General features: G+C 45.5%; 2 protein-coding genes and 1 pseudogene across 2 annotated transcripts; all 3 read right to left on the bottom strand.

Annotated features, from left to right (window-relative positions):
* Positions 1–39: 39 nt before the first annotated feature.
* Positions 40–2,738, bottom strand: LOC135515847 (aldo-keto reductase family 1 member A1-A-like; annotated as a pseudogene).
* Positions 2,739–4,254: 1,516 nt separating this feature from the next.
* LOC135542544 (transitional endoplasmic reticulum ATPase-like) lies at positions 4,255–13,552 on the bottom strand. Its single transcript, XM_064969585.1, has 17 exons — positions 13,389–13,552; positions 12,292–12,403; positions 11,943–12,115; positions 9,207–9,349; positions 8,980–9,110; positions 8,633–8,764; positions 8,140–8,242; positions 7,877–8,010; positions 7,527–7,662; positions 7,315–7,427; positions 6,384–6,548; positions 6,134–6,256; positions 5,831–6,043; positions 5,384–5,692; positions 5,098–5,253; positions 4,842–4,996; positions 4,255–4,760 (listed from the first exon to the last, which is right to left on the bottom strand). The coding sequence occupies exons 1-17, from the start codon at positions 13,403–13,405 to the stop codon at positions 4,655–4,657; spliced, it is 2,421 nt and encodes an 806-aa protein (XP_064825657.1). The 5' UTR covers positions 13,406–13,552; the 3' UTR covers positions 4,255–4,654.
* Positions 13,553–14,025: 473 nt separating this feature from the next.
* fancg (FA complementation group G) lies at positions 14,026–20,837 on the bottom strand. Its single transcript, XM_064969573.1, has 13 exons — positions 20,630–20,837; positions 18,052–18,151; positions 17,774–17,899; positions 17,500–17,675; positions 17,186–17,321; positions 16,960–17,090; positions 16,733–16,879; positions 16,495–16,652; positions 15,984–16,370; positions 15,211–15,251; positions 14,977–15,120; positions 14,775–14,889; positions 14,026–14,619 (listed from the first exon to the last, which is right to left on the bottom strand). The coding sequence occupies exons 1-13, from the start codon at positions 20,702–20,704 to the stop codon at positions 14,517–14,519; spliced, it is 1,839 nt and encodes a 612-aa protein (XP_064825645.1). The 5' UTR covers positions 20,705–20,837; the 3' UTR covers positions 14,026–14,516.
* Between the last annotated feature and the right edge of the window lie 6,991 nt (positions 20,838–27,828).

The raw sequence follows: 27,828 nt of genomic DNA, 5'->3' as shown, positions 1-27,828 counted from the left end.
GCTGACTCTAGATGTGGGGCTAGTAGATCTGTCTCTAGATCAAGTCAGGAAATGAGGGTGGTCTGCATCCCTCCACTCTCTGTCCCTCTGTGAAGAGAACACACACAGTTCCATTCAGTACCACCACAAAACCCCATGGCTCAGCTGAATTTGGCTGCATCTCAGTAGTCTCATACGGCATCCTCATCTGCTCTTCTTCACCTATCTAGTTGTGACTATGTAATGAGGCTGTACATAAGACTATGGACCTGCACCCTGAGGTCTCATCTGAGACAATCAGAACTCACCTCCACAGCCGGGATGATGTACCTCTCGTTTCTGTTGAACGACTCGATCTGCTTCAGGTCTTCATCCGACAAGAGAAGTCAAACACCTGTCAATCAGACAAACAAATTCCCACTCAAGAAAAACAATCCCAGCAGATACACAGAATTATAGCCTGTAGTTTCCTAGACTCAGCCAGCAAAAAGTCACATTTTGTGGAAGAGGTGAATAGTTTCCAAACTGATAAAACATCATGCAGTTCAATTGGTATTCCTTCCACTAGATGGCGCTGTCCTCCTGACCTGCAGGTTCTGCAGGATCCTGGAAGGAGTAATGCACTTGGGGATGCAGACCATCCCTCTCTGTACCTGCCACCTGGAGACAGAGAGACACACACACTTGAGTATTGTTAATTACACTACGGCTAGTTACACTGAGGTGTTTGTGTGTTACGTGAGTATATCCTGAGCAGGGGTCTTTCTGTGGTGGAGGGTGACAGCCCCCCAGTCCAGGGTCCTGCAGCAGGCAGGGTTTGTCAGGCGAAGCCCTGGACTGCTCAGCACTACCCAGGGGACAGTAGGCCGTCACACATACCTACCGTCATAGAATACACACACACCTACCTGCAGTGACTCAGCAGCTCGGCCTGGGACAGACATGGGTGACACTCCACCTACTAACACACAGAGTGAGACACCATTACAAAAACATACTGTACACACACACACACACCTAATTGAAGATGGACAGACCGATTCCTCAGACCATCCCCTTATCAACCAGGTTCTCCATGGCAACCCAGGTTTCCCAGTAGCGTATGTCATCGTAACGCACACTGCCAACGACCCGCTTGGGCATCAGCTCTGTCCCACGCCTGGAGAACACGCAGGCAGCTCAGAGGACCAACATGTGTGGGACAAATTCGAGGTGTAATTAGGTGTATGTGTGTGTTGGTCACTGGAAGGCTGTGGGCCAGTACATGAGGTAGAGGGCCAGGTATTCCAGTCCCAGGTGTATTAGACTCTTACTACAGGCTGTCTCTATGTAGTCAGGGTGATGCTGGGTGTTACACAGCTTAGAGGTCAGAAACACATCCTCATGAGGCAGGGCCTGGGGGACTGCACAGGGGATCAACACACATGACTCACATACACTATATGTACAAAAGTATGTGGACACCCATTGAAATTAGTGGACCGTTGCTGACAGGTGTATAAAATTGAGCACCTAGCCATGCAATCTCCATAGACAAACATTGGTAGTAGAATGGCCTTACTGAAGAGCTCAGTGACTTTCAACGTGGCACAGTCATAGGATGACACCTTTCCAACAATCAGCTTCCTCATCTGGCAGTCCGACGGACAAATCTGGGTTTGGCGGGTGTCAGGACAAAGCTACCTGCCCCAATGCATAATGCCAACTGTAAAGTTTGGCGGAGAAGGAATAATGGTCTGGGGCTGTGTTTTCATAGTTTGGACTAGGCCAGTTAGTTCCACTGAAGGGAAATCTTAACGCTACAGCATACACTGACATTCTAGATGATTCTGTGCTTCCAAATTAGTGGCAAAAGTTTGGTGAAGGCTCTTTACTGCTTCAGCATGACAATGCCCCTGTGCACAAAGCAAGGTCCATACAGAAACATTGTCGAGATCGGTGTGGAAGAACTTGACTGGCCTGCAGAGCCCCGACCTCAACCCCATCGAACACCTTTGGGATAAATTGGAGCGCCGACTGCGAGCCAGACCTATTCACCCAACATCAGTGCGCGACCTCACTAATGCTCGTGGCTGAATGGAAGCAAGTCACCGCAGCAATGTTCCAACATCTAGAGGAAAGCCTTCCCAGAAGAGTGGAGGCTGTTATAGCAGCAAAGGGCTGGACCAACCCCATATTAATACCCATGATTTTGGAATGAAATGTTTGAGGAGCAGGTGTTCACATACTTGTGATCATGTGTAGCTTTTAAAGACTTTTGGTAATGCTCTTCGATCAAACTTCTACTTTTCCTCGACCTGATTATTCTTCCTGTGTGTTTGTGTGTCAGAATGGTCCCGGAAGCGTAGAATGGCCTTGGAAAGACTGTGTGTGTGGCTCAATTTTCCTGGTTCCAGCCTCAGAGCGAGTGCCTCCCCCACCTCCTGCTCTTTACTGTGAACTGCAGCACAAACATTGTGTTTGTAGCCACAATCTAGAGCCGCCAGCACCTCCTGCTTCACCTGGAGACGCAGATGGTCAAACCATAAACACAGGTTACGGTTATCCACTTTTGAATAAGCATTAAAGGACAATATTTTTTCCAGTTGCGTGCATGTACATTCATTCTCATTTCTATCACCACAATGGGATCAAGAAAGCTTGTGCATGCTCATGTAATGGAGTTACCGTACCATTAACTCATTCCACAGCTAGCTTAAAAACTTCACTTTTAATAGCATTCTGACCTGTCCGGGAGCGCTCTTCCAGGTTCCCAGACAACAGGGTCACGTAGAAACCCATGGTTCAGACCAGAGGTTTTGACAGGGCAGGCAGACAAACACATTAGGAATTAATGGAATTGTATATGAGGTAGCAACACGGTATCTAGCTCTAGAGGTCAAACCATCTCTATAGGACTCGGAGAATGACCCAGATGACCTGGAGTGAGTTGCAAGTCACCATGACTCAGTCTGAATGCGGTGTTACTGATTATCACTCATGTCGGAATTCATTAACTCAGCACAGGGGTCTCACGTGACACAAATACTTATATCAGCCAAGACAGGGATATGATACCCCATATACATAGTTAAAACATCCAAATCCACCACTTTTCTCCATCTCGCTTTCAAACAGCTCTGAACCCATCATAATTTAACTAGATTCATTTAGCTTCTGTAGCTAAATAGCTGATCCAACTCTATGACAGTCACAGGCTGGCTTGAATACATCTAAATAGTATAATCCTATATTACATTGTCACGTGAGAGAATTGTATTAAAGCATAGTCCAATAGCCAAAGCAGGTTGAGTGGTCTGAGGTCATGCTGCTGAAATCAGAATTACCCCCCCCCATACTTGTTTCAAATTGCATTTGTTCCAATAGATTGCTATGGTCTACACCCTTTCAACGCTGATCTGAACCACATTGCGTGCAAATAGTGATGAATGAATTAAGACAATAGTGCAGCTTAGTCAAACATTATGGCGCCTGTCCACCGTGGAGAAAGTAAAGGTTCCCTGTAATGTGAGAAGTTACATCCGTGTAGAAATAACATGCTTGAGTACGAAACCGTAAGGAGTGATAGTTCTGTCAGCCAGTCTGTAATGCTCAGGAGTCACACTGGTTTAAGACCAAGTCTGGCTGGATCTGTAACCCAAATTGTTGGTAAACAGCCAAAACGGACCGTACGCATCTAGAGGAACAGGCCCCGAAACAGCCCACCTGCAAATAACCCATTTTTACACGTAGACAGAACACTGGGGCTCATTAAATACATTTGAATATAAACAATCAACATCATGTGCGTCAACATTTAAATTGCAGTTTATATGCACCCTGGGATGAGCTGGTCAGGTAAGTGGGACACCGTGTGGTCAGATAGAGGGATTGCATACATTGAAACAATGGCCACCATTTTGGATAAACGTTGAGAGCTCATACATTCAACTTTATCCATTGTAATTTAATTTACAGGTGTTTAACGCAAGGTTGCCATGGTGGTACGGTGACCAGGGTTGGAAGGACACTAGGGTTAACAATCCTACTCAACAAGCTTGTTATAACAAACCCTGAAGACATAAGGACTCAGGTTAGCAAATAGAGGCTTTTTAGCACAATGGTCTAACACATCCTAAAGCATGCAGATGTCCTGGGTTCAATACCCAGTCCCACAATAGGTCAGACCTCTGACATCCCATCTAAAGGAATGAGAAACTGGTTAGACAACTTTGTTATGGTGAACCTAGTGTCAAACAAGGAATTGGAACAGACAGACATCAATTACGTCAAACATTGTCATTTCGTGAGATTTTATTTGCAACATTTTCAAACTTGTCATACATTATATGCTACTACTCATAAAAAAATTAAGTCATTAGCTATTCTTTAATCCCCTTTTATAGTCTCACATAGAATCCCACAACTAAAACCAGTCACATGGGATTTTAATAAACTCAGAATGGGGCCACTCAAGCCCCCCCCCCCCACATCAACCAATCACCTCTATCCACTGCCCCCCTTCCAGATCAAACCAGGCAGCTACATGTTGTTTTCTCCACCAGAGAGGAATCATACAAAAAGAAACACATGAAAGAAGCACATAGTCCTAAAAATGGTCAATTGGGTTTGAGTGTTTGTACAGGTATGATAACAGAGCTGGCCACCATGTGGCACCATCCATCCAGCCGTCCATCTATCCGTACAGGTCATCATCATTATCCTCGTTAAACACTGGCCCCCCACCAGTGCCCCCAGTACCCTGGCTGGGACCGCTGCCCCCTGCAGCATTGGAGGGGAACCTGGGAGAGAGAAAATATTCACCATTACATAAAAAAAAAAAAATTAAACACACCACCCCCCCGTCGCAGTCACACCCGTACCTGAAGCTGCCAAATCCTCGGCTCTGCTGCAGTGTCTGGGCAAACATCTCGTATTTGCGGATGTCATTGTCGCTGACAGAGCGGCGGGCGAATCGCATGGCCTCCTCAAAGTGGTCCTTCCTGATCTCAGGCACAGGGTCGTCTTCCTCCACCTCCTGGAGACGAGGAGAAAGGTTCATTGAAAAAGAGAAAATTAGACATAGGGAGAGAAACATTAAGTGAGCGAGTGAGGTGTGTGAGTGAGCTGTGAGCTGACCATAGCAGAGGGGTTGGTCTGCCTCTCCCTCTCTCGGCGAATCTCGTTCTCAATGCACTCTCTGATAGCCAGCTTACAGGCCCGCTGGCAGATCTCTGTAAGGTCAGCACCCGAGAACCCATTGGTCATCTTAGCCAGGAAGTCCAGATCAACATCCTACAGGACAGATGGAAGAGACCAGGTTTAACCAATCATTTAAGGTTATATAACGGCATCATCAGCCCTTGCTACATTGGCATGATGACAGGCGTAGGAGGATGGACTGTTGGGGAACTGTGCGTTTTACCTTGCTAATGGGGCTCTTCCGGAGGTTAGCCTTGAGAATATTGATCCTGCTCTTCTCGTCAGGCAAAGGGATGTATATGAGCTGGTCCAGACGGCCGGGTCGGAGGATGGCAGGGTCGATGATGTCAGGGCGATTGGTGGCTCCAATGATGAAGACATTCTTCTTGCTGGACATGCCGTCCATCTCAGTCAGGATCTGGTTGATGACACGGTCGGCCGCACCGCCACCGTCTCCCACATTACCTCCACGGGCCTTCGCTATGGAGTCCAGCTCGTCAAAGAACAACACACATGGGGCTGCCTGGCGAGCCTGCAAACAGAGAAACACAGGAGATTGAACCGCTGGGTTCAACGCTAACACTCCAGTTTTTCCTCCATGTTGATTTAGAATCTACTATAGCTCACTATTACAAAATGTTCACTTATTGTTGGAGAGTCACTGTCATACCTTGTCAAAGATCTCCCTGACGTTAGCCTCTGACTCTCCAAACCACATGGTGAGAAGCTCAGGTCCTTTAATGGAAATGAAGTTGGCCTGGCACTCGTTGGCAATGGCCTTGGCCAGCAGGGTCTTACCGCAACCCGGAGGCCCGTAGAACAACACTCCCTTTGAAGGAGTCATACCGAACTTCAGGAACTTATCTGGGTGCTCCACTGGGTACTACAGGGAAAAGAGGTAATTAGGTATGATCATGTGTAATTAGGTATGACAATGTGTAAGTTTAAACTGTGTGCGCTACGCACGCTTTACCTGCACCAGCTCCTGCAGCTCCCGCTTAACGTCTTCCAGTCCTCCGATGTCCCCCCAGGTGATGTTAGGAACCTCCACCACTGTCTCCCTCAGAGCTGATGGGTTACTCTGGCTTAGAGCCCACTGAAAGAAATACCCACGTTTAATATATAAAAACACATAACAGGTAGCTGTATAGTTATTATATGCAGGATTGTGATGCGTGTGTAGTCTACCCTACGTAGTTTACAGTTGGTAGAGTGTTTCTTACCCTAAAGTCGTCCATAGTAACTGCAAGGGAGTTCATGACCTCCGCATCGATCGTCTCGTCCTCCAGATCGATGAGGTCCATCTTCTTCCTGATGGCCTGGAGAGCAGCCTCTGAGCACAGGGCAGCCAGATCAGCACCCACGTGGCCGTGGGTCTCATTAGCCACCTACACAAAGACAGACAGGGAGTTAACACATGCAGGAGCCGCTCAGAACAGAATGCTGACAGTTACCTGTATTTTACTGCCCAGCCCATGTATTCATTCACGGACAGGATTGGATTTTTACTTTATCTAACACAAAAATACCGTTATAGTTGTTACATTAAAGTTGTTCAGTAATGTTTAGACGATTATGGTAATCATACATTTTAAATCGCCAGTAAGAAACTGCTAAATGCTGAGAACTGAGAACTTTCTAGCTTGCCAAACAGATCCCCAGAAATCGTCCGACTACCCCTAGTGGCGAAAATAATAAAGTATAAGACAAAAGAAATGACAATGATAAATTAGTGCATGAAATAAACTATGAAAATGCTGTAATTTATCAATAATGCAAATGGTCACCCATTGGTCGAGTATCATATGCAAAGTTGTACAAAACGGAATACTGTCAGTTTGGCCTCTATTTGGTTGAAGGGTATAAAGCAATCAGAAAAGGAGAAAACCCATTAAAACTACTTAGAATTAAGTTGTTGCCATGAACTACACAAAAATTTAACGATTATTTGGAAACATCAAATACCATCAGAAATGAGAGAAATACAGTGGTATGATATTTGGCCCATATCACCTAGCCAAATGTGTCAGACACTTCAAGACAGACACACACCAAGGATACATCCCAAATGGCACCCTATCCCCAAATAGTGCTCTACTTTTGACCAGGGCTGTAGGGTATAGAGTGCCTTTGAGACACAGAGTCATCACACACCTGCTCAAGGTCAACATCGTCATTCAGTTTCATGTTCTTGGTGTGGATCTGCAGGATCTCCAGTCTGCCTGTAGCGTCGGGGATACCAATGTCCACCTCCTTGTCAAAACGCCCTGGACACACATACACGTTTTGGCATTGGGAAAACCAATACACAACACCTGCACAATAAAACAATAACACCCTGTATCCAACAGATAGTGTATACGTACCAAATCTTCTAAGTGCAGCATCTATGCTGTTTGGTCTGTTGGTGGCTGCCATGACGATGACATGAGCCCTCTGCTTCAGCCCATCCATCAGGGTCAGCAGCTGAGACACGATACGCCTCTCCACTTCTCCATGAGTCTACAACCACAGTTAACAAAACAGCATGAAATGTCTCTCCATCTAACAGTTGGTCTACAGAAAATTTCAGATCAACATTTATAGCTGCTACATTTGGTCTTTATATTATTGTCCTTTAAAAAGGGATTTCAGGTTTCTTAGTATTCCATTTTGATTAACCTCTTCTGCAATTCAACCGATATACACCGTTAATACCCATTCCCCCTCTCCACACCTTCTCTCTCTTGGGAGCGATAGCGTCCAGTTCATCAATGAAGATGATGGCAGGAGAGTTCTTCTCAGCCTCCTCAAAGGCCTTCCTCAGGTTGCTCTCACTCTCCCCAGCCAGTTTACTCATAATCTCAGGACCTACGCACACACAGACCGATAGAGATCATACAGGGCGAAATCAAAACAGCTACCACAAAATGACAAAAGCATAGTGATATCGTGGAAAGTGATCCTCTACCAGGGACAGGGTAAGGTTTAGCATCTGACCGTTGATGAGGAAGAAGAAGGCTCCGGTCTCGTTAGCAACAGCTCTGGCAATCAGGGTCTTTCCTGTACCGGGAGGTCCGTATAGCAGGATACCACGGGGGGGCTGGAGGAGAGTGGAGGTACATGTCAATCTCCTTAGTGCTGTTGACAGGACATTAGAACATGTTTCCAATACAACTAAATGTTTCCTATGCTTAAGCCAACTGAAATTATTGACTTTAAAAAGTCAAGAAAGCATGTGTTTAAATTCTACTAATCAAGAAAGTGTGTAGAAGCTGACAGAAGGCCTAGAACCTTCAAACTAAATTCTGGACCTCAAAGCCAGATGCACTGCTTTAATTCATTTCCCCCTCTAATCAGAGACAGATTTAGACTTGGGACACCAGGTGCGTGGAATTAATTATCGGGTAGAACCGAAAACCAGCAGGCTCCAGACCTCATAGGGTAAAAGTTGAATACACCTGGCCTAGAAGATAGGAGCTCTGTGTTTTACCTTGACTCCTATAGCCTTGAACAGTGCAGGGTGTCTGAGAGGCAGCTCAACCATCTCCTTGATCTGAGCTAGCTGCTTCCTCACTCCTCCGATATCATCATAGCCCACCTCATTCAGGGACTCCTCCTCATCCTACACACACAGGAAACACACAAGTCAGTCTGAGGGTAGGTCTGCTCACCTTTTGCCGGGAATTGGCAGGGGCTTCAGGATACATAGGACCCGATTCAATATAGATGTCCCCCCCCGTTGCTGTGGACTTCGGGAAAGCAGGCACAATGCCTACATTGCCATAGGCTAAATGAAGAGTGCTCTGCCCACAAGCGATGGGGAAGGTTGTGACCCACCTCTCTCCTGATAGGCTCTCCCTCGCAGTGGATGACTGTATCTGGGGCGACGATGCAGTAGGGGTTTGGGTCGGTCTCTACCACCTTGAACTCCACCGCACGCATACCCCCCCGAACCAGGAAGATATCACCTACACACAATGACATCACAGAATTAAATACGGAACAAACTATTGTTCAGTCTTACTTTGGAAACAAAATGAATGGTAACAGGTGTATGTACTGACCCTTGCGGATGGGCCTGTAGGCCTCTAGGAAATAGGGTTTGAGGTAGACCTCAAACAGGTTGCCAGTGATCCCTTCGACTGTGTCATCAATAGGCAGAACATGAATCCTCTTCCCATACTTTACATCAGGACACGGCTGGATACTGTAGGAGAAACGTCACTAATCTCAATTTGCTTTGGTTATATTTATATAAATCAAATCGTATAGGTCACATACACAAGACTAGCAGATATTATTGCAATAGATTGTGAAGGATACAGTATGTTTACATATCTCGTATGTGTATATAGTTTAAAAGTGGCATTATTAAAGTGACTAGTGTTCCATTTATTAAAGTGGCCGATGATATCTGTGCTAGTGGTGACCGTTTCACAGTCTGATGGCCTTGAGATTGAAAAACAGCTCCTCTCTGTCCCAGCTCTGATGCACCTGTACTGACCGCCTTCTGGATGGAAGCAGGGTAAATAGGTAGTGACTCGGGTGATTATTGTCCTTGATGATCTTTTTCCTTCCTGTGACATCAGGTGTTGTAGTTGTCCTGAAGGGCATATAGTATGTGTTGTGCAGAATGCACCACCCTCTGGAAAGCCCAGCGGTTGAGGGTGGTGCAGTTGGCATACCAGACAGTGATACAGCCCAACAGGATGCTCTCAATTGTGTACCTGTAAAAGTTGAGGGTTTTCAATGACAACCCATATTTTTTCCCACCCTCCTGAGGTTGAAGAGACGTTGTTGCGCCTTTACCACACTGTCAGTGTGTGTGTGTGTGGACAATTTCAGTCAGTTTGTCTGTGTACACCAAGGAACTTAAGACTGTCCACCTTCAATGCTGTCCCGTCGATGTGGATAGTGGGGTACTCCCTCTGCCGTTTCCTGAAATCCACATTCTGTTTTGCTGACATTGACTGAGGTTATTTTCCTGACACCACACAGAGGGCCCTCACCTCCTCCCTGTAGGCTGTCTCGTCATTGTTGGTAATCAAGCCTAACACCCTGGTGTCGTCTGCAAACTTGATTGAGTTGGAGGCGTGCATGGCCACACAGTTGTGGGTGAACAGGGAGAACAGGAGAGAGCCGAGAACAAATCCTTGTGAGTCCCCAGTGTTGAGAATCAGCGGAGAGACGTTGTTTCCTACCTTGACCACCTGGGGGCAGCCCGTCATGAAGTCCAGAACCAAGTTGCCCAGAGCAGGCTCGAAAACCAGGGTCTCAAGCTGAAATGATGAGTTTGGAGGGTACTATGGTGTTTAATTCTGAGCTGTAGGCAATGAACAGCATTCTCACATAGGTATTCCTCTTGTCCAGATGGGATAGGGCAATGTGCAGTATGATGGCGATTGCATCATCTGTGGACCTATTGGGGCACTAAGCAAACTGGAGTGGGTCTAGGGTGACCGGTAGGGTGGCAGTGATATGATCCTTGACTAGTCTCAAAACACTTCATGATGACAGAAGTGAGCGCTACGTGGCGATAGTCATTTAGTTCAGTTACCTTAGCTTTCTTGGGAACAGGATCAATGGTGGCCATGTTGAAGCATGTGGAGACAGCAGACTGGGATCGGGATTGATTATGTCCGTAAACACACCAGCCAGTCTGCACATGCTCTGAGGACGTGACTAGGGATGCAGTCTGGGCAGGCAGCCTTGCGAGGGTTAACACTGTGAAATGTTTTACTCACTGCGCAAAGAAGTTGTTTAATTTATCTGGGAGCAAGACGTCGATGTCCGTGACACAGCTGGTTTTCTTTTTGTAATCTTTGATTGTCTATAGACCCTGCCACACAAGTCTCGTGTTTGAGCAGTTGAATTGCTCATTTGATTGCCTTACGGTGGGAATAATTACACTGTATTCGATCATGTTTCCAGTCACCATGCTTAAATTACATTTTAGGTAGCCTTGTTCTCAGATTAGCTTTGTTCTAATGCCCAGCTACAGTAAATGTAGCTTCAGGAGATATGGTTTCCAGTTTGCATAAAGTCCAGTGAAGTTCCTTGATGGCCGTCTTGGTATCCGCTTGTGGGGGGATATACATGGCTGTGACGATAACCGAGGAGAGTCCTCTTGGGAGATAATACGGTCGGCATTTGATTGTGAGAAATTCTAGGTCAGGTCAACAAAAGGACTTGCGCTCTTCTATGTTGTTACAATTACACCATGAGTCGTTAATCATGATACATACACCCCCACCCTTCTTACCGGACGTTTGTTCGATGCACTGAAAATCCTGTTGGTTGTATGGACTCCGACAGCATGTCCCCAGCTAGCCATGTCTCCGTGAAACAGTATGTTACCATCCCAGATTCCTCTTTGGAAAGCAACTCTTTCCCTATTTTGGTCGACTTGGACTGGACATTAGCGAGTAATATACTCGGAAGCTATGGGTGGTGTGCGTGTATCTGAAGCCTCACTGGAAGAACACTCTGGCGCCATCTCCTCCGATGGCGATGTTTTGGTAACCCTCTAATCAGTTCAAATGCCCTGGGAGGTGCAGACACTGTGTCTGCATCTGCTTTGGAAAAGTTGTATTCCTGGTCGTAGTGCTGGTAAGTTGACATCTCTCTGATATCCAATAGTTATTACCGTCTGTATGTAATAACACTTAAGGTTGTTTTCTGGGCAATCAAGTTAAGAAATAAACAAATTTTAAATACTGCAGTTTCCTAAGGACTTGAAGCGATGCTGCCATCTCTATCGGCGCCATCCAGTTAATATACAGTTGTGTGTGTGCGCGTACCTGATGACATCCCCCAGACGGACACGGAGATTGTTGCGGACCACACGGTTCATGCGGACCTTCTCATCAGAGCAGGTGTCATCAGACAGGACAATACATACAGACTCCCTGCGCTTCTTCCCCTTCATCAGTACTGTGTCACCACGGAACAGCTGCAGCTCATCCATCTTTGCCTAAAAACAGAGCACGGATGACATTAATTTAACTAAGTGTACTAAATACGTAGACCGCAGAACCAGATCTTTTCCACACAAGCAGCAGTATCAAAATAACACATAATAAAATAATCACATTCTGGGATTCTAAACGTGAACACAAATCCACCCAATGACCTGTATTTTAGGCCTACCTGAGAGAGAGAGACCACACTGTTGTCCTCATTGATGGATTCATCGACAATCAATCTGTTTGGTCTGGTCTTCTGCTTCAGAATCGCAGTGGAAAGGTCATCATTTTTGGATCTAGTTCAAACAGAAACAAAAGCGACAAATTAAAACTCAAAGCTGACCGTCAGATAATTCGCAGTTGTTACTCCATAAACATTTAGTCCTTGTCTTATTCAGATTATTTAGAAACGTACTTTTCGTAGTCAGCTAGTCAACTATGCTAATGTTAGATAGCTCGGCATAAATACGTTAATTCATCGCCAGCTAGCAAATGTTGGCTAACTAGCTACCGTTAGCTCAGTAGCAGTGAGCAGATGACACAGCAAAAGGACAACTTTTGGGATCCCGAGTTGGCAAGCTACGGCTATTTAAACCAGCTAAAACATGGATGTAGCTAACGTTAGCTAGTTCGGTATATAAACCTTATTGCATTAGCTAGATATCTAGTTTACATTTTCGCAATCTGCCATACTCCTAAACCATCATAACACTAACCGTTTATTAATTAGCTAGGCTGGTAACGTTAGGCTAGTATGTTAGCTAAGCCAGTGACAAGGCCGACATTTTCACACAGCTTTGAGTTAGCTAGCCACTTACGTTACCTAACGTTACGTAGCTAGCGAGTTGGCTAACTAGTCACGTTTAACGAATTGAGTTTGCAGTAACTTAGACATTTCCTGACTCTAATTTATCATCATGGTCGTTGGATGAGCTTGTCAAGCCTGGAGGCCAGCGTGTCACAGGCTAGTTAGCTTACATAGTTAGTAAAATGTGCCGGTAGGCCCAGCCAATTTAGCTTGACACAGCGTAACTTAGCTAGCTAACGTTAACTGCCTACCTACAAACGTTTGTCAAACTGGTCCCAATTACACTTTACATTAACTCATACATTAGTTAGCTAGCCAAGTTAATTCGTAACGTTAGTAGGGCATGACATATACGCTAGCTAACCTTAGCTGAGGTATAATACTTAAAACACGCTTGTGAAAATACACTTTTCTAGATGTGTTGGCTGTTTAGCTAACAGTAGTTAGGCAACTGGTAACACATTTCTACTTACTCTCCTCCCGAGGCCATGGTACTACTGAAATAGTATGTATAAATAAAAAGTAGCTCGCTATTTGTGAAGCGTCACTGGCAAAGTAACTTCACACCGATCTCTTCAGGTCCAATTGCTACTGTTATGGACTAGAGCTCTCAAATTGATGCATAACGAGACCCTACATTCGAGAACCCAATCACATAGGCCGTTTTAACATTTTCTAGAACGTTGTGAAATTGTTGACCAATTGGATTCACAGACAGTTAGTGGGTGACATCCATGTGCTCAGACCCATTGGCTAATGCGCCTGTCATTAAACTGCTATGTTCCAATCAGAGTGCACCGCGTTGAGGTTATGGCGACATTGCAGATGCACTCGATTTATTGAAACCGACTTAGTGGCATTATCGGTCTATTCTCTGGTCCATATCTCGACTCTGCCTCGGTTTGCTGGGGCGTAAAATAAGTACAACCCCCCTATCACGCTGACTGTATATAATCACTGTGTTGCTTTGTAACATTAGCTCTCTTGATCTAACCTTATAGCACAAGTTCATCCTAATAGCAAAACAGAGAGACAGTTGTTTTTACCAGTAACAGGAGCTTGCTAAATCTCCTACACTGAACATTCATTAAAACAATAACTGACACAGAAGAGATAAACCACACTCTTTATGGTGCTGAGTAAAATAAAAAATAATTTAAAACAAAAATATTACATATTTACAGAAATAAGGCATCACCGTATCATATTTGTCATATCACTATAATGTACTACTGACACATTATTACATAAGTCATTCAGACAGAGCACTGTGGCATTCCCAAAGAGTTGCCTGTCCTATTCCTTCTGTATGCGGCACAGGACAGGCAACTGCCTCGCCAGGCAGTGTGGCTACAGCTCACAGTGGCACAGTTGGTCTACAGAGTTCCAGTCTCGAGTGGCCATCCTCCAAAATCTTGGCTGGGCTTCAGAGGTTAACAGAGTTCCAACTCCACTTAATTGGAACTCCAATTCAGCCAGGATATGAACCTCACACTATGTCGGGTGGGTAAAACCAGCTTGTCCCAGGTACAGGGCTTACTAAGCCTTATGAAGACATCCCAGAGCTTATGTGGACACGCCAGTGTTTCTGGAGACACACCCTAGCTGTGCTGAGTGTTGATGAACTCCTCCACTCTGCGTTGGAGGTCAGTGAGGTCCAGGGAGGGGTCAGTCTGGGGGTCCAGCAGGTACAGGGGAACACCTCTGGAAGGAGAGAAGGCAGACAGAGGGTTAGGATGTGTCTCAAATGACACCTATAACTCTCAATTTTATACTCAAAACAATGTTTTTCTACATGTTTTTCCATTTGTATTGCGAGTAAATCCAGGTGATCATTTGTACCACTGATGTCATCTTACTCTAATGATGGAGCTGTGCTGGAGCTCTGGGTCTTCTCCCAAAAGGCTGCAGCCTCCTGTCTCCTCCCCAGCCTCCACAGCACCTCAGTCAGCCACAGCCCAACGCTCGCACACCCTGTATGCACACCCAGGGACTGGATTACAATAATGTATTACTTACTAGATAATAGTCTACATAAAGACAATTTAACCCTGTAGTTGCCTGGTGCAGCCTGCAGGCTGAGCTGTAGGTCTCTCAGGGATTCCCTCTTCTGGTCTCTGTGTGTGAAGCTGATTCCTCTCCCTGCCAGAGCCAGCCCTTTCAGCCTCTGCAGGGTCCTAACACCTAGCTCCAGCTTCACACAGCCTGCAACACAACACCAACACACGTCAAGACAAATCAACAAACATACAAAATCAATTGACATATGTCCAAGTGGCCAGTCTGAATACTCACCTTTCTGTTTAACAGACACCTTCATCAGCAGGTTGATGCATCTGAAACACAACACACACTCCTTCAGAACGAGAAGACAGTTTCAGCACTCAGGTGTAAGGACTGATGCTCACCTGGTGGAGTCACCTGGTGGGTAACACCAACCAGTCTAATGGGAACTTCTATGTTGATGTGATGCGATGTGAGCTTCACCTGGTGCAGTGTGATGCGATATGAGACTCACCTGGCGCAGCAGTTTTTTGTTGTTGAATTTGACCCTTTTTCTCCCCAAATTACATGGTATCCAATTGTTTTAGTAGCTACTATCTTGTCTCCTCGCTACAACTCCCGTTGGGCTCGGGAGAGACGAAAGTTGAAAGTCATGCGTCCTCCGATACACAACCCAACCAAGCCGCACTGCTTCTTAACACAGCGCGCATCCAACTCGGAAGCCAGCCGCACTGCACTCCTCTCAATGTGTCGGAGGAAACACTGTGCACCTGGCAACCTTGGTTAGCCCGGCCCGCCACAGGAGTCGCTGGTGCGCGATGAGACAAGGACATCCCTCCCGGCCAAGCCCTCCCTAAACCGGACGACGCTAGGCCAATTGTGCGTCGCCCCACGGACCTCCCGGTCGCGGCCGGTTACGACAGAGCCTGGGCGCAAACCCAGAGTCTCTGATGGCACAGCTGGCGCTGCAGTACAGCGCCATTAACCACTGCGCCACCCGGTAGGCCCGCGATATGAGACTCACCTGGCGCAGTGGGTGAAGTGTGATGCGATATGAGGCTCACCTGGTGTAGTGGGTGACAGCCTGCTTCCAGTCCTTGAGGTGGGAGTAACAGTGGGCCTGGAGAAGGTAGGCAGCCCCAGACCACAGCACCACACCCAGCCGGTCCTGGCCTAACCCCAGCTTGTCTGGAGACCCAGGCACAGATGCCTCCATGGGCTCCTCCAGCAACAGCCTCTGTGGGAGCAGCTCCAGAGTCGTACTGATGACTTCATCACAAAGTGCCAGGCAGTCTGTAGGCCGCTGGGCCGTCAGCAGGGAGGAGCCAGCCTCCAGGTAGAGCTCAGGTAACCTGGGGAGCGAAGGGGCCTCAGAGAACCCCTGAGACAGCTGGTGATCTGACTGAAGAGCAGCTAGGAGGTCCAGGTAGTGCTCTACACCCTCTGACACACTACAACACACAACCATAGGATAGCACACTACAAGATAAACAACAGTCGTACAAATTCAACCCTATCAGATCTGAAGACGTTCCTAGGAGGTATGTCGACAATGTTGGCTATCTGGGAACTTGCCTTCCATGGAGCACACACTTCTGAGCCAGACTGTGTAGTACGCTGAGGGGGGAGGGGACAGAAAGCAGGCTGGATAGGGATTGGCCAGCGAGCAGAGAGGCGGGACAGATGATAGGTGGGGCCACAGCAGGCTGGGTGGCAGGTGGCATCATCAGAACCTGGCACAGACACAAGACCCATCACATCTCAGTCAACTACTGCCTCAGACAGATGCCGTTAATCTGTGTGTGTCACTCACTGAGTGTAGCAGACGTAGAGCCTGGATCTCTGCTTGTGTGTTTCCCAACTGCCTGTAGACCAGGATGCTCTGGTGCAGAGCACACACACACCTCACGTCCGTCTCCAACGCCTTCCTATAACACTGCATAGCACTGTGTGGACGACCCTGCACATAAACACATCTCAGTTGTCATCACTCTCTCTCTCACCATGCGTCTGAAGGGCTTGTGAGGTGTGTGTTTTTACCGTGCGGCTGAGGCAGAGGCCTGTGAGAGTGTGTATCTGGGCCAGCAGTTCTCTGGGGGCCAATGGGGAGGGGTCTCTCTGAAGAACAGTCAGGGCCTCTGAACACCGCCCCTCACACAGCAGCTCAGCACCTGCAAAGGTAAGGACAGGTAAGGGTTAAACCTCTCTGACCTTGGACAGGTAAGGGTTAATCTAACCAGCATGGGGAGCTCTGAATGGTTCAGACCTTGAGCGATGACAGTGCAGATGAGAAGGAGATCTTTTAGATCCCTGGGGTGCACTAGCACCGCTGGCCTGACTGCACTCCTCTCCACAGCCACCTCTACTGCCCCCAGTCCCTCAGAGAGCGATTGCAGCTCTTCCTGCAGACAGAAGGAACCAGAAAAACATGAATATTTGTGATGTCAGTGTGTAACAGTAAAGAACTATTGTTTCAAGACCTCATTTCTGATTACTTCATCATGACCTAATACGCCAATCCTAGTGTTTTACACACAGAGAAATCCAATAACAGGTTGGTCACACACACACACACACTACCTGCAGCTCCTGTATGTGCCCCAGTCTGCAGGTAGACAGCCAGAGAGCCCAGCTCAGACAGAGCAGATGCAGAGCACAGGAGCGCAGGGAAGGTGTGGAACCCAGGGTCTTTAGAACCATACACCAGAACACTGGGGGGTTGGGAGGTGGACGATCACAACCTACAGCACCGAGAGCTGCACAAAGTATAGGGGGTGAGGTGAGAGAGATGGGGAAGAGGGCAAAGATAGATGTGTGTGTTTCCTACCTGTGTGAGTGTGTGCGTGTTTCATACCTCTCTCCAGGCTGTGTGTGAGGAGATGCTCTGCCTCAGTGAGTTGTGTCTGACTGAAGGAGAACAGACAGCAGTTATACACCACTGTCAACTCCAACTGGACATGGGCCGGCACCGCAAGTACACCTGGAGGGGAAGGGAGGTGAGGGGGCGGAAAGGGATGGAGAGGAGGTGAGGGAAGGTGGGGTGGATGGAGAGAGGAGGGGGGGGGACTTATCTGTATAAGACTTTTTTGGGGGGGTGCTAGCTTAAATTATATGCCATCTTAGATATTGCACCTTGTATTTTCTGTAATAGTTTGTGACTCTCCACGTAGCACCACTTCAGTAGTGTCAGACCCTGTTCCCGAGTTACTGCGTCTCCTCTGTCACGATGTTGCTGAAAAGACACGTTTGTTAGGGTGTTTTCACACTTGGTCCCTTTCAGACAACTTTTGTGAACTCAGTGCTGTTCGCTTAATTTTCTGTGCAGTGTTAATGCTCCAAAGGAACTCAGACCCTTAGAACAGAGCCCTGTAGTGAACCGAACTGAGACCATCTCCAGAAGTGGTCTGTGTTTGGTTCACTTAAATTCCACGGTCCGGTTTCCTTTGTCAGGTTTGCATGTTTTATTCCCACACCACACAATAGGCTACTGCAACACTGTTTCCCCTGCCAAATCCCCTCACATTGGTGCCACCATCCATTTGGCGACAGATTTTCATGTGAACATAGACAAAATGTGCATAAAAACAATATGCGCATTTTCCTACCAGAGATGGGTTTCCTTCAAATTGACTTGTTGCGGAGAAAAGGCTGTGTGTGATGCCGTAGTGCACATAAACTACCCTTCCGGTTCAATTCCAATGTATCGAATATAAAATACAAGCTAAATGATTTTCCACAAATGTTCAACTCTACTGTTTGCGTTATATAATGTGTACCCCCTCTGGTATTGACAAGTGCGCTCTAGCCAACAGCTTGCAGATACAAAGCCGGTATAGCCCACTACATTAGATTATTTTTGACAAAATAGTGATCATGTCACCAGAATAATACACTCAATATTTATTGGAAAGGAGCACCAAGCTCATCACCCTGTGAAATTGCCATAACTTATTTAATATGTAGCCTAATAAATGAGACGGGTGCATTTGCGACCCGCAATTTGGGGCGTTCCTGCATCTTTATACATCTATTGGTCATTTTTTAAATTAGAATATTCGGGAGGCGTGGCACTAGGTGCCGTTAATGAAAAATAAAGTTTGAGGTCAGCGGTTTGATTCCAGGCTGTATCACAACCGACTGTGCTTGGGAGTCCCATAGAGCGGCACTCAATTAGCACAGCGTCATCCGAGTTTACCGTCATCTGGCAAAAGAGTTGAGTCTTCATTCAAAGGCAAGGACAATGTGAATACAAAGAGAACAGTTTACCTTTTTCTTTTACCCCAGAGTTCACTTTAAAGAGGCTATGGACTGAACAAAAATATAAAACACAACATGCAACATAAAGAAATCAGTCAATTGAAATAAATTAATTAGGCCCTAATCTATGAATTTCACATGACTGGGAATACAGATATGCATCTGTTGGTCACAGATACCTTTAAAAAAAAGATTGGCGTGGATCTGAAAACCAGTCAGTATCTGGTGCGACATATCCTTTGCATAGAGTTGATCAGGCTGTTGATTGTGGAATGTTGTCCCACTCCTCTTCAATGGCTGTGCGAAATTGCTGGATATTGGCAGGAATTGGAACACGCTGTCGTAAACGTAGATCCAGAGCATCCCAAACAGGCTCAATGGGTGACATCTGGTGAGTATGCAGGCCATGGAAGAACTGGGACATTTTCAGCTTCCAGGAATTGTGTACAGATCCTAGTGACACGGAGCCGTCCATTATCATGATAAAACAAGAGGTGAAGGCAGCAGATGAATGGCATGAAAACGGGCCTCAGGATATCTCTGTGCACCCATATGCAATCGATAAAATCTAATTGTGTTTGTTGTCCATAGCTTATGCCTGCCTGCCCATATCATAACCCAGTCCTCACCGCCACCATGGGGCAATCTGTTCACAACGTTGATATCAGCAAAGACCCTGGTGAGGACGACAAGCATGCAGATGAGCTTCCCCGAGAGAGTTTCTGACACTTTGTGCTGAAATACTTTGGTTGTGCAAACCCAGTGTCATCAGCTGTCCAGGTGGTTGGTCTCAGACAACTCTGCTGGTGAAGAAGTCGGATGTGGAAGTCCTGGGCTGGCGTGGTTACACGTGGTCTGTGGTTGTGAGGCCAGTTGGACATACTGCCAAATTCTCGAAAATTACATTGGAGGTAGAGAAATTCTGGCAACAGTGCTGGTGGACCTTCCTGCAATCAGCATGCCAATTGCACACTCCATTAAAACATCTACGGCATCGTGTTGTGACCAAACTGTACATTTTGGAGCGGCCTTTTATTTCCCCAACACAAGGTGCACCTGTGTAATGACCATGCTGTTTAATCAGCTTCCTGATATGCCACACCTGTCAGGTGGATGGATTATCTTGGCAAAGGAGAAATGCTCACTAACAGGGATGTTAGCACCTTTGTGCACAACATTTTTGAGACATCTTTTTGTTTCAGCTCAGGAAACCAACACTTTACATGTTGCGTTCATATTTTTGTTCAGTATAACGTTAATTAACTGCCAAATTCAATTGATAAGAGGGCAACACTTTGTGGTCAAGAAGGGATTCATCATTTGTAGCAAGTTATATATATATATATATATATATATATATATATACACACACACACGAGTATACTTTTGACAAATGTTGGATCCATCTAGACATGACCCTTCTTTTGTTGGCTAGCTAGCTATAGTAGCTCACCTTCCACTTGTCTACGATAGCGTTATTTTCTTCAGTCCATCTGTCCAGCAAACATGGAGCAGATACGCGAGACATCGTTGTCACACAATCCTTTACAAATATTTCAAAATACAACCGCTCGTGTCTCTTTGTTGTTGTTTCGAACTTTCCCTCTCTGGAGTCAAAGACAGGAAGCTATTTGTCAGCGAAGAATGTTCTGTCCGGCGTATGTCCTTGTTGCTCTACCGCCGCCTACTGGATAAAGCAGGCAACACTCTCGATTCCATTCAAAGGGGCTTTAATGGCATGTGAAACATGTTACATTATCAAAGCAAGTGGGGAAAAAACTAAAGTGAGAATAAACTAAAACAACGTCAACAAAAAAGTACAAGTGTACAGTAAACATTGCACTCAAACGTTATCAGCTATGTACAGTGCAAATAGTTGTAGTGTGAACAGTAGGGGAGATAAGTAAACAGATAATATTGGTTGTATTTCAATGATGTATGTGCGCCACTGGTTGCCCTGTTTCCATGGCAACAGGTCACAAATCTTGCTGCTGGGATTGCACATTGCAGTATTTATTTATTTATTTTATTTATTTATTTCACCTTTATTTAACCAGGTAGGCAAGTTGAGAACAAGTTCTCATTTACAATTGCGACCTGGCCAAGATAAAGCAAAGCAGTTCGACACATACAACGACACAGAGTTACACATGGAGCAAAACAAACATACAGTCAATAATACAGTATAAACAAGTCTATATACGATGTGAGCAAATGAGGTGAGATAAGGGAGGTAAAGGCAAAAAAAGGCCATGGTGGCAAAGTAAATACAATATAGCAAGTAAAACACTGGAATGGTAGATTTGCAATGGAAGAATGTGCAAAGTAGAAATAAAAATAATGGGGTGCAAAGGAGCAAAATAAATAAATAAATTAAATACAGTAGGGAAAGAGGTAGTTGTTTGGGCTAAAATATAGGTGGGCTATGTACAGGTGCAGTAATCTGTGAGCTGCTCTGACAGTTGGTGCTTAAAGCTAGTGAGGGAGATAAGTGTTTCCAGTTTCAGTGCTTTTTGTAGTTCGTTCCAGTCATTGGCAGCAGAGAACTGGAAGGAGAGGCGGCCAAAGAAAGAATTGGTTTTGGGGGTGACTAGAGAGATATACCTGCTGGAGCGTGTGCTACAGGTGGGAGATGCTATGGTGACCAGCGAGCTGAGATAAGGGGGGACTTTACCTAGCAGGGTCTTGTAGATGACATGGAGCCAGTGGGTTTGGCGACGAGTATGAAGCGAGGGCCAGCCAACGAGAGCGTACAGGTCGCAATGGTGGGTAGTATATGGGGCTTTGGTGACAAAATGGATTGCACTGTGATAGACTGCATCCAATTTGTTGAGTAGGGTATTGGAGGCTATTTTGTAAATGACATCGCCAAAGTCGAGGATTGGTAGGATGGTCAGTTTTACAAGGGTATGTTTGGCAGCATGAGTGAAGGATGCTTTGTTGCAAAATAGGAAGCCAATTCTAGATTTAACTTTGGATTGGAGATATTTGATATGGGTCTGGAAGGAAAGTTTACAGTCTAACCAGACACCTAAGTATTTGTAGTTGTCCACGTATTCTAAATCAGAGCCGTCCAGAGTAGTGATGTTGGACAGGCGTGTAGGTGCGGGTAGCGATCGGTTGAAGAGCATGCATTTAGTTTTACTTGTATTTAAGAGCAATTGGAGGCCACGGAAGGAGAGTTATATGGCATTGAAGCTTGCCTGGAGGGTTGTTAACACAGTGTCCAAAGAAGGGCCAGAAGTATACAGAATGGTGTCGTCTGCGTAGAGGTGGATCAGAGACTCACCAGCAGCAAGAGCGACCTTATTGATGTATACAGAGAAGAGAGTCGGCCCAAGAATTGAACCCTGTGGCACCCCCATAGAGACTGCCAGAGGTCCGGACAGCAGACCCTCTGATTTGACACACTGAACTCTATCAGAGAAGTAGTTGGTGAACCAGGCGAGGCAATCATTTGAGAAACCAAGGCTGTCGAGTCTGCCGATGAGGATGTGGTGATTGACAGAGTCGAAAGCCTTGGCCAGATCAATGAACACGGCTGCACAGTAATGTTTCTTATCGATGGCGGTTAAGATATCGTTTAGGACCTTGAGTGTGGCTGAGGTGCACGCATGACCAGCTCTGAAACCAGATTGCATAGGAGAGTTTGTTTGTTGACTTGTCTTTCGAAGACCTTAGAAAGGCATGGTAGGATAGATATAGGTCTGTAGCAGTTTGGGTCAAGAGTGTCCCCCCCTTTGAAGAGGCCTAACATAGTGCCTTGCGAAAGTATTCGGCCCCCTTGAACTTTGCGACCTTTTGCCACATTTCAGGCTTCAAACATAAAGATATAAAACTGTATTTTTTGTGAAGAATCAACAACAAGTGGGACACAATCATGAAGTGGAACGACATTTATTGGATATTTCAAACTTTTTTAACAAATCAAAAACTGAAAAATTGGGCGTGCAAAATTATTCAGCCCCCTTAAGTTAATACTTTGTAGCGCCACCTTTTGCTGCGATTACAGCTGTAAGTCGCTTGGGGTATGTCTCTAGCAGTTTTGCACATCGAGAGACTGAAATTTTTTCCCATTCCTCCTTGCAAAACAGCTCGAGCTCAGTGAGGTTGGATGGAGAGCATTTGTGAACAGCAGTTTTCAGTTCTTTCCACAGATTCTCGATTGGATTCAGGTCTGGACTTTGACTTGGCCATTCTAACACCTGGATATGTTTATTTTTGAACCATTCCATTGTAGATTTTGCTTTATGTTTTGGATCATTGTCTTGTTGGAAGACAAATCTCCGTCCCAGTCTCAGGTCTTTTGCAGACTCCATCAGGTTCTTCCAGAATGGTCCTGTATTTGGCTCCATCCATCTTCCCATCAATTTTAACCATCTTCCCTGTCCCCGCTGAAGAAAAGCAGGCCCAAACCATGATGCTGCCACCACCATGTTTGACAGTGGGGATGGTGTGTTCAGAGTGATGAGCTGTGTTGCTTTTACGCCAAACATAACATTTTGCATTGTTGCCAAAAAGTTCAATTTTGGTTTCATCTGACCAGAGCACCTTCTTCCACATGTTTGGTGTGTCTCCCAGGTGGCTTGTGGCAAACTTTAAACAACACTTTTTATGGATATCTTTAAGAAATGGCTTTCTTCTTGCCACTCTTCCATAAAGGCCAGATTTGTGCAATATACGACTGATTGTTGTCCTATGGACAGAGTCTCCCACCTCAGCTGTAGATCTCTGCAGTTCATCCAGAGTGATCATGGGCCTCTTGGCTGCATCTCTGATCAGTCTTCTCCTTGTATGAGCTGAAAGTTTAGAGGGACGGCCAGGTCTTGGTAGATTTGCAGTGGTCTGATACTCCTTCCATTCCAATATTATCGCTTGCACAGTGCTCCTTGGGATGTTTAAAGCTTGGGAAATCTTTTTGTATCCAAATCCGGCTTTAAACTTCTTCACAACAGTATCTCGGGCCTGCCTGGTGTGTTCCTTGTTCTTCATGATGCTCTCTGCGCTTTTAACGGACCTCTGAGACTATCACAGTGCAGGTGCATTTATACGGAGACTTGATTACACACAGGTGGATTGTATTTATCATCATTAGTCATTTAGGTCAACATTGGATCATTCAGAGATCCTCACTGAACTTCTGGAGAGAGTTTGCTGCACTGAAAGTAAAGGGGCTGAATAATTTTGCACGCCCATTTTTTTCAGTTTTTGATTTGTTAAAAAAGTTTGAAATATCCAATAAATGTCGTTCCACTTCATGATTGTGTCCCACTTGTTGTTGATTCTTCACAAAAAAATACAGTTTTATATCTTTATGTTTGAAGCCTGAAATGTGGCAAAAGGTCGCAAAGTTCAAGGGGGCCGAATACTTTCGCAAGGCACTGTATATGGGAGTATATCAATCTTTGACTTGCTTTCAAATTCTTTGTGGATCTGTGGGAAATATGTGTCTCAAATATTGCCATACCTTTGGCAGGAGGTAAGGAAGTGCAGCTCAAATAACATTACAATTAAATCAACTTTACACATATTTTCAGATGTTATCGCAGGTGCAAATATCAGAACGAGCAATGTCAGTCCTGAATATACCGTAAATATATATGTGTGTATAATGGTGTATATAGACTATGGACAGTGAATAGAAAAGATGTGTACAGCAGTAGATCTTTTTTAATTAGATTTTTATTTAACATTTATTTAATTAGGCAAGTCAGTTAAGAACAAATTCTTATTTACAATGACGGTCTAACCCGGACAACACTGAGCCAATTGTGCGCCGCCCTATAAAACTCCTAATCACGGCCGGTTGTGATACAGACTGGAATTGAACCAGGGTCTGTAGTGACACCTCTAGCATTGTGATGCTATATAGGATCAGCCTTGACTAGAATATAGTATATACATATGAAGTATAAAAAATAGTATGTAAACATTATTCAAGTGACCAGTGTTCAATGACTATGTACATAGGGCAGCAGTCTCTAAGGTGCATGGTAGAGTATCGTGTGGTAGCCGGCTAGAACAGTAACTAAAGTTCAGGGCAGGATACTGGGTGGAAATAAGCCTCGAAATAGAAGCTGTTTTTCAATCTCTCGGTCTCAGTTTTGACACACCTGTACTGTCTTCTTGGGAACAGGCATGGGTAGGGTGGCTGAGGTCCTTGATGATTTTCTTGGCGTTCCAGGGACATCGGGTGCTTTATTACATTCAGCCAGTTCAATGTAACATCAATAGGTTTAGGCTACTACATGATACTCAAATTTTCCCTATACCCATTATGAGGTTGCTGTCACCTGGGCTGTTTTAATGTTGCTTCTTGAGAGTTTCAAGTTCCTTGTTGTCCACATCACCAGCAAACTAACATGGTCCAAGCACATCAAGACAGTCGTGAAGAGGGCACGACAAAGCCTATTCCCCCTCAGGAGACTGAAAAGATTTGGCATGGGTTTGGCATCAGATCCTCATAAGGTTCTACAGCTGCACCATCGAGAGCATCCTGACTGATTGCATCACTGCCTGGTATGGTAACTGCTCTGCCTCCGATGGTAAGGCACAAAGGGTAGTGCGTACGGCCCAGTACATCACTGGGGGAAAGCTTCCTGCCATCCAGGACCTCTATACCAGGCGGTGTCAGAGGAAGGCCCTAGAAATTGTCAAAGACTCCAGCGACCCTAGTCACAGACTGTCCTCTCAGCTACTGCACGACAAGAGGGACCGGAGCGCCAAGTCTATGTCCAAGAGGCTTCTAAACAGCTTCTACCCCCAAGCCATAAGACTCCTGAACAGCTAATCAAATGGCTACCCCAGACTATTTGCATTGCCCCTCCCCTTTTATGCTGCTGTTACTCTGTGTTTATTATCTATGCATAGTCACTTTAATAACTCTACCTACATGTACATATTACCTCGACGAACCGGTGCCCCTGCACATTGACTGTACCGGTACCCCTTTTTAGAGCCAGCAGCATACCACCCTGCATACCACTGCTGGCTTGCTTCTGAAGTTAAGCAGGGTTGGTCCTGGTCAGTTCCTGGATGGGAGACCAGATGCTGCTGGAAGTGGTGTTGGAGGGCCAGAAGGAGGCACTCTTTCCTCTGGTCTAAAAAAATATATATATCCCAATTCCCCAGGGCAGTGATTGGCACTTCCCTGTGTAGGGTGCTGTCTTTCGGATGGGACGTTAAACAGGTGTCCTGACTCTCTGAGGTCCTTAAAGATCCCATGGCACTTATCGTAAGGATGTTAACCTGTGTCCTGGCTAAATTCCCAATCTGGCCCTCAAACCATCACGGTCACCTAATAATCCCCAGTTTACAATTGGCTCATTCACCCCCCTCCTCTCCCCTGTAACTATTCCCCAGGTCGTTGCTGTTAATGAGAATGTGATCTCAGTCAACTTACCTGCTAAAATAATGGATTAAAAAAATAAAGCCTCACTATTGTTAGTTTACTGCTGCTCTTTAATTATTTATTTTTTACATGTATTTTTCTTAAAACTGCATTCTTGGTTAAGGGCTTATAAGTAAGCAGTTTTTTATTTTTTTACCTTTATTTAACTAGGCAAGTCAGTTAAGAACAAATTCTTATTTTCAATGACGGCCTAGAAACAGTGGGTTAACTGCCTGTTCAGGGGCAGAATGACAGATTTGTACCTTGTCAGCTCGGGGATTTGAACTTGCAACCTTCCGGTTACTAGTCCAACACTAACCACTAGGCTACCCTGCCGCCCCATTTCACTGTAAGGTCTACCTGTTGTATTCGGCGCATGTGACAAATACAATTGGATTTGGTTTCACCACACTGTCTGTGTAAATGGACCATTTCTTGTGGTCAGTGACGTCTGTCACATTGGTCAGGTATTCTGCTACTGTGTATTCTCTGTTTTGGGCTAGATCGTATTCTCTGTTTAGGGCTAGATCGTATTCTCTGTTTAGGGCTAGATCGTATTCTCTGTTTAGGGCTAGATCGTATTCTCTGTTTAGGGCTAGATCGTATTCCAGTTTGTTCTTTTTTTTGTTTATTTTTTCCAGTGTGTTAAACAGTTTTCCTTTTGTTTTCTCATAGTTTGGTTGGGTCTAATTGTGTTGCTGTCCTGAGGCTCTGTGAGTTCTGTTTGTGAACAGAGCCCAGGAACCAGCTGGCTAGGTTCCTCTCTCTGTAAGTGAGGGCTTTGTGGTGGAATGTGTGGGCATCACTTCCCTTTAGGTGGCTGCAGAATTGGTTTTCTGGATTTTGATAATTAGCGAGTATAGTCCCAATTCTGCTCTGCATGCATTGTTGGGGTTTTGCATTAGACATTTTTTTTTGCGAATTATTGGTTGGTGAGTGTACCCCAGACCTCACAACCATAGAGAGTAACGGGTTCTATACCTGATTTAAGTCTTTTTAGACAGATCCTAATTGGAATGTAGAGTTTTCTCTTAGCTTTGATGGCATTGAAAGCCCTTCTAGCTTTGTCTCTTAGACCGTTTACAGCCTTGTGGAAGATACCCGTGGTTTTGATTTTTAGGCAGAGGTACAGTTGAAGTTGGAAGTTTACATACACTTAGGTTGGAGTCATTAAAACTTGTTTTTCAACCACTCTACCCATTTCTTGTTAAAAAACTATAGTTTTGGCAAGTCGGTTAGGACATCTACTTTGTGCATGACAA

The sequence above is a fragment of the Oncorhynchus masou genome, chromosome 1, assembly GCF_036934945.1.
Source record: "Oncorhynchus masou masou isolate Uvic2021 chromosome 1, UVic_Omas_1.1, whole genome shotgun sequence".
Taxonomy (NCBI): domain Eukaryota; kingdom Metazoa; phylum Chordata; class Actinopteri; order Salmoniformes; family Salmonidae; genus Oncorhynchus; species Oncorhynchus masou.
This window is presented reverse-complemented; position numbering and strand designations above follow the sequence as displayed.

Coding starts and splice junctions, on each gene's coding strand:
- LOC135542544 (XM_064969585.1), bottom strand. Junction 7,663..7,876: donor TCGCTCCCAAGAGAGAGAAG/GTGTGGAGAGGG, acceptor CTGTGGTTGTAG/ACTCATGGAGAAGTGGAGAG. Junction 6,257..6,383: donor TTACTATGGACGACTTTAGG/GTAAGAAACACT, acceptor TATTTCTTTCAG/TGGGCTCTAAGCCAGAGTAA.
- fancg (XM_064969573.1), bottom strand. CDS start 20,704: ATGTCTCGCGTATCTGCTCCATGTTTGCTGGACAGATGGACTGAAGAA. Junction 15,121..15,210: donor GGTGTCTGTTAAACAGAAAG/GTGAGTATTCAG, acceptor GTTGTGTTGCAG/GCTGTGTGAAGCTGGAGCTA. Junction 14,890..14,976: donor CAGCCTGCAGGCTGCACCAG/GCAACTACAGGG, acceptor GTGTGCATACAG/GGTGTGCGAGCGTTGGGCTG.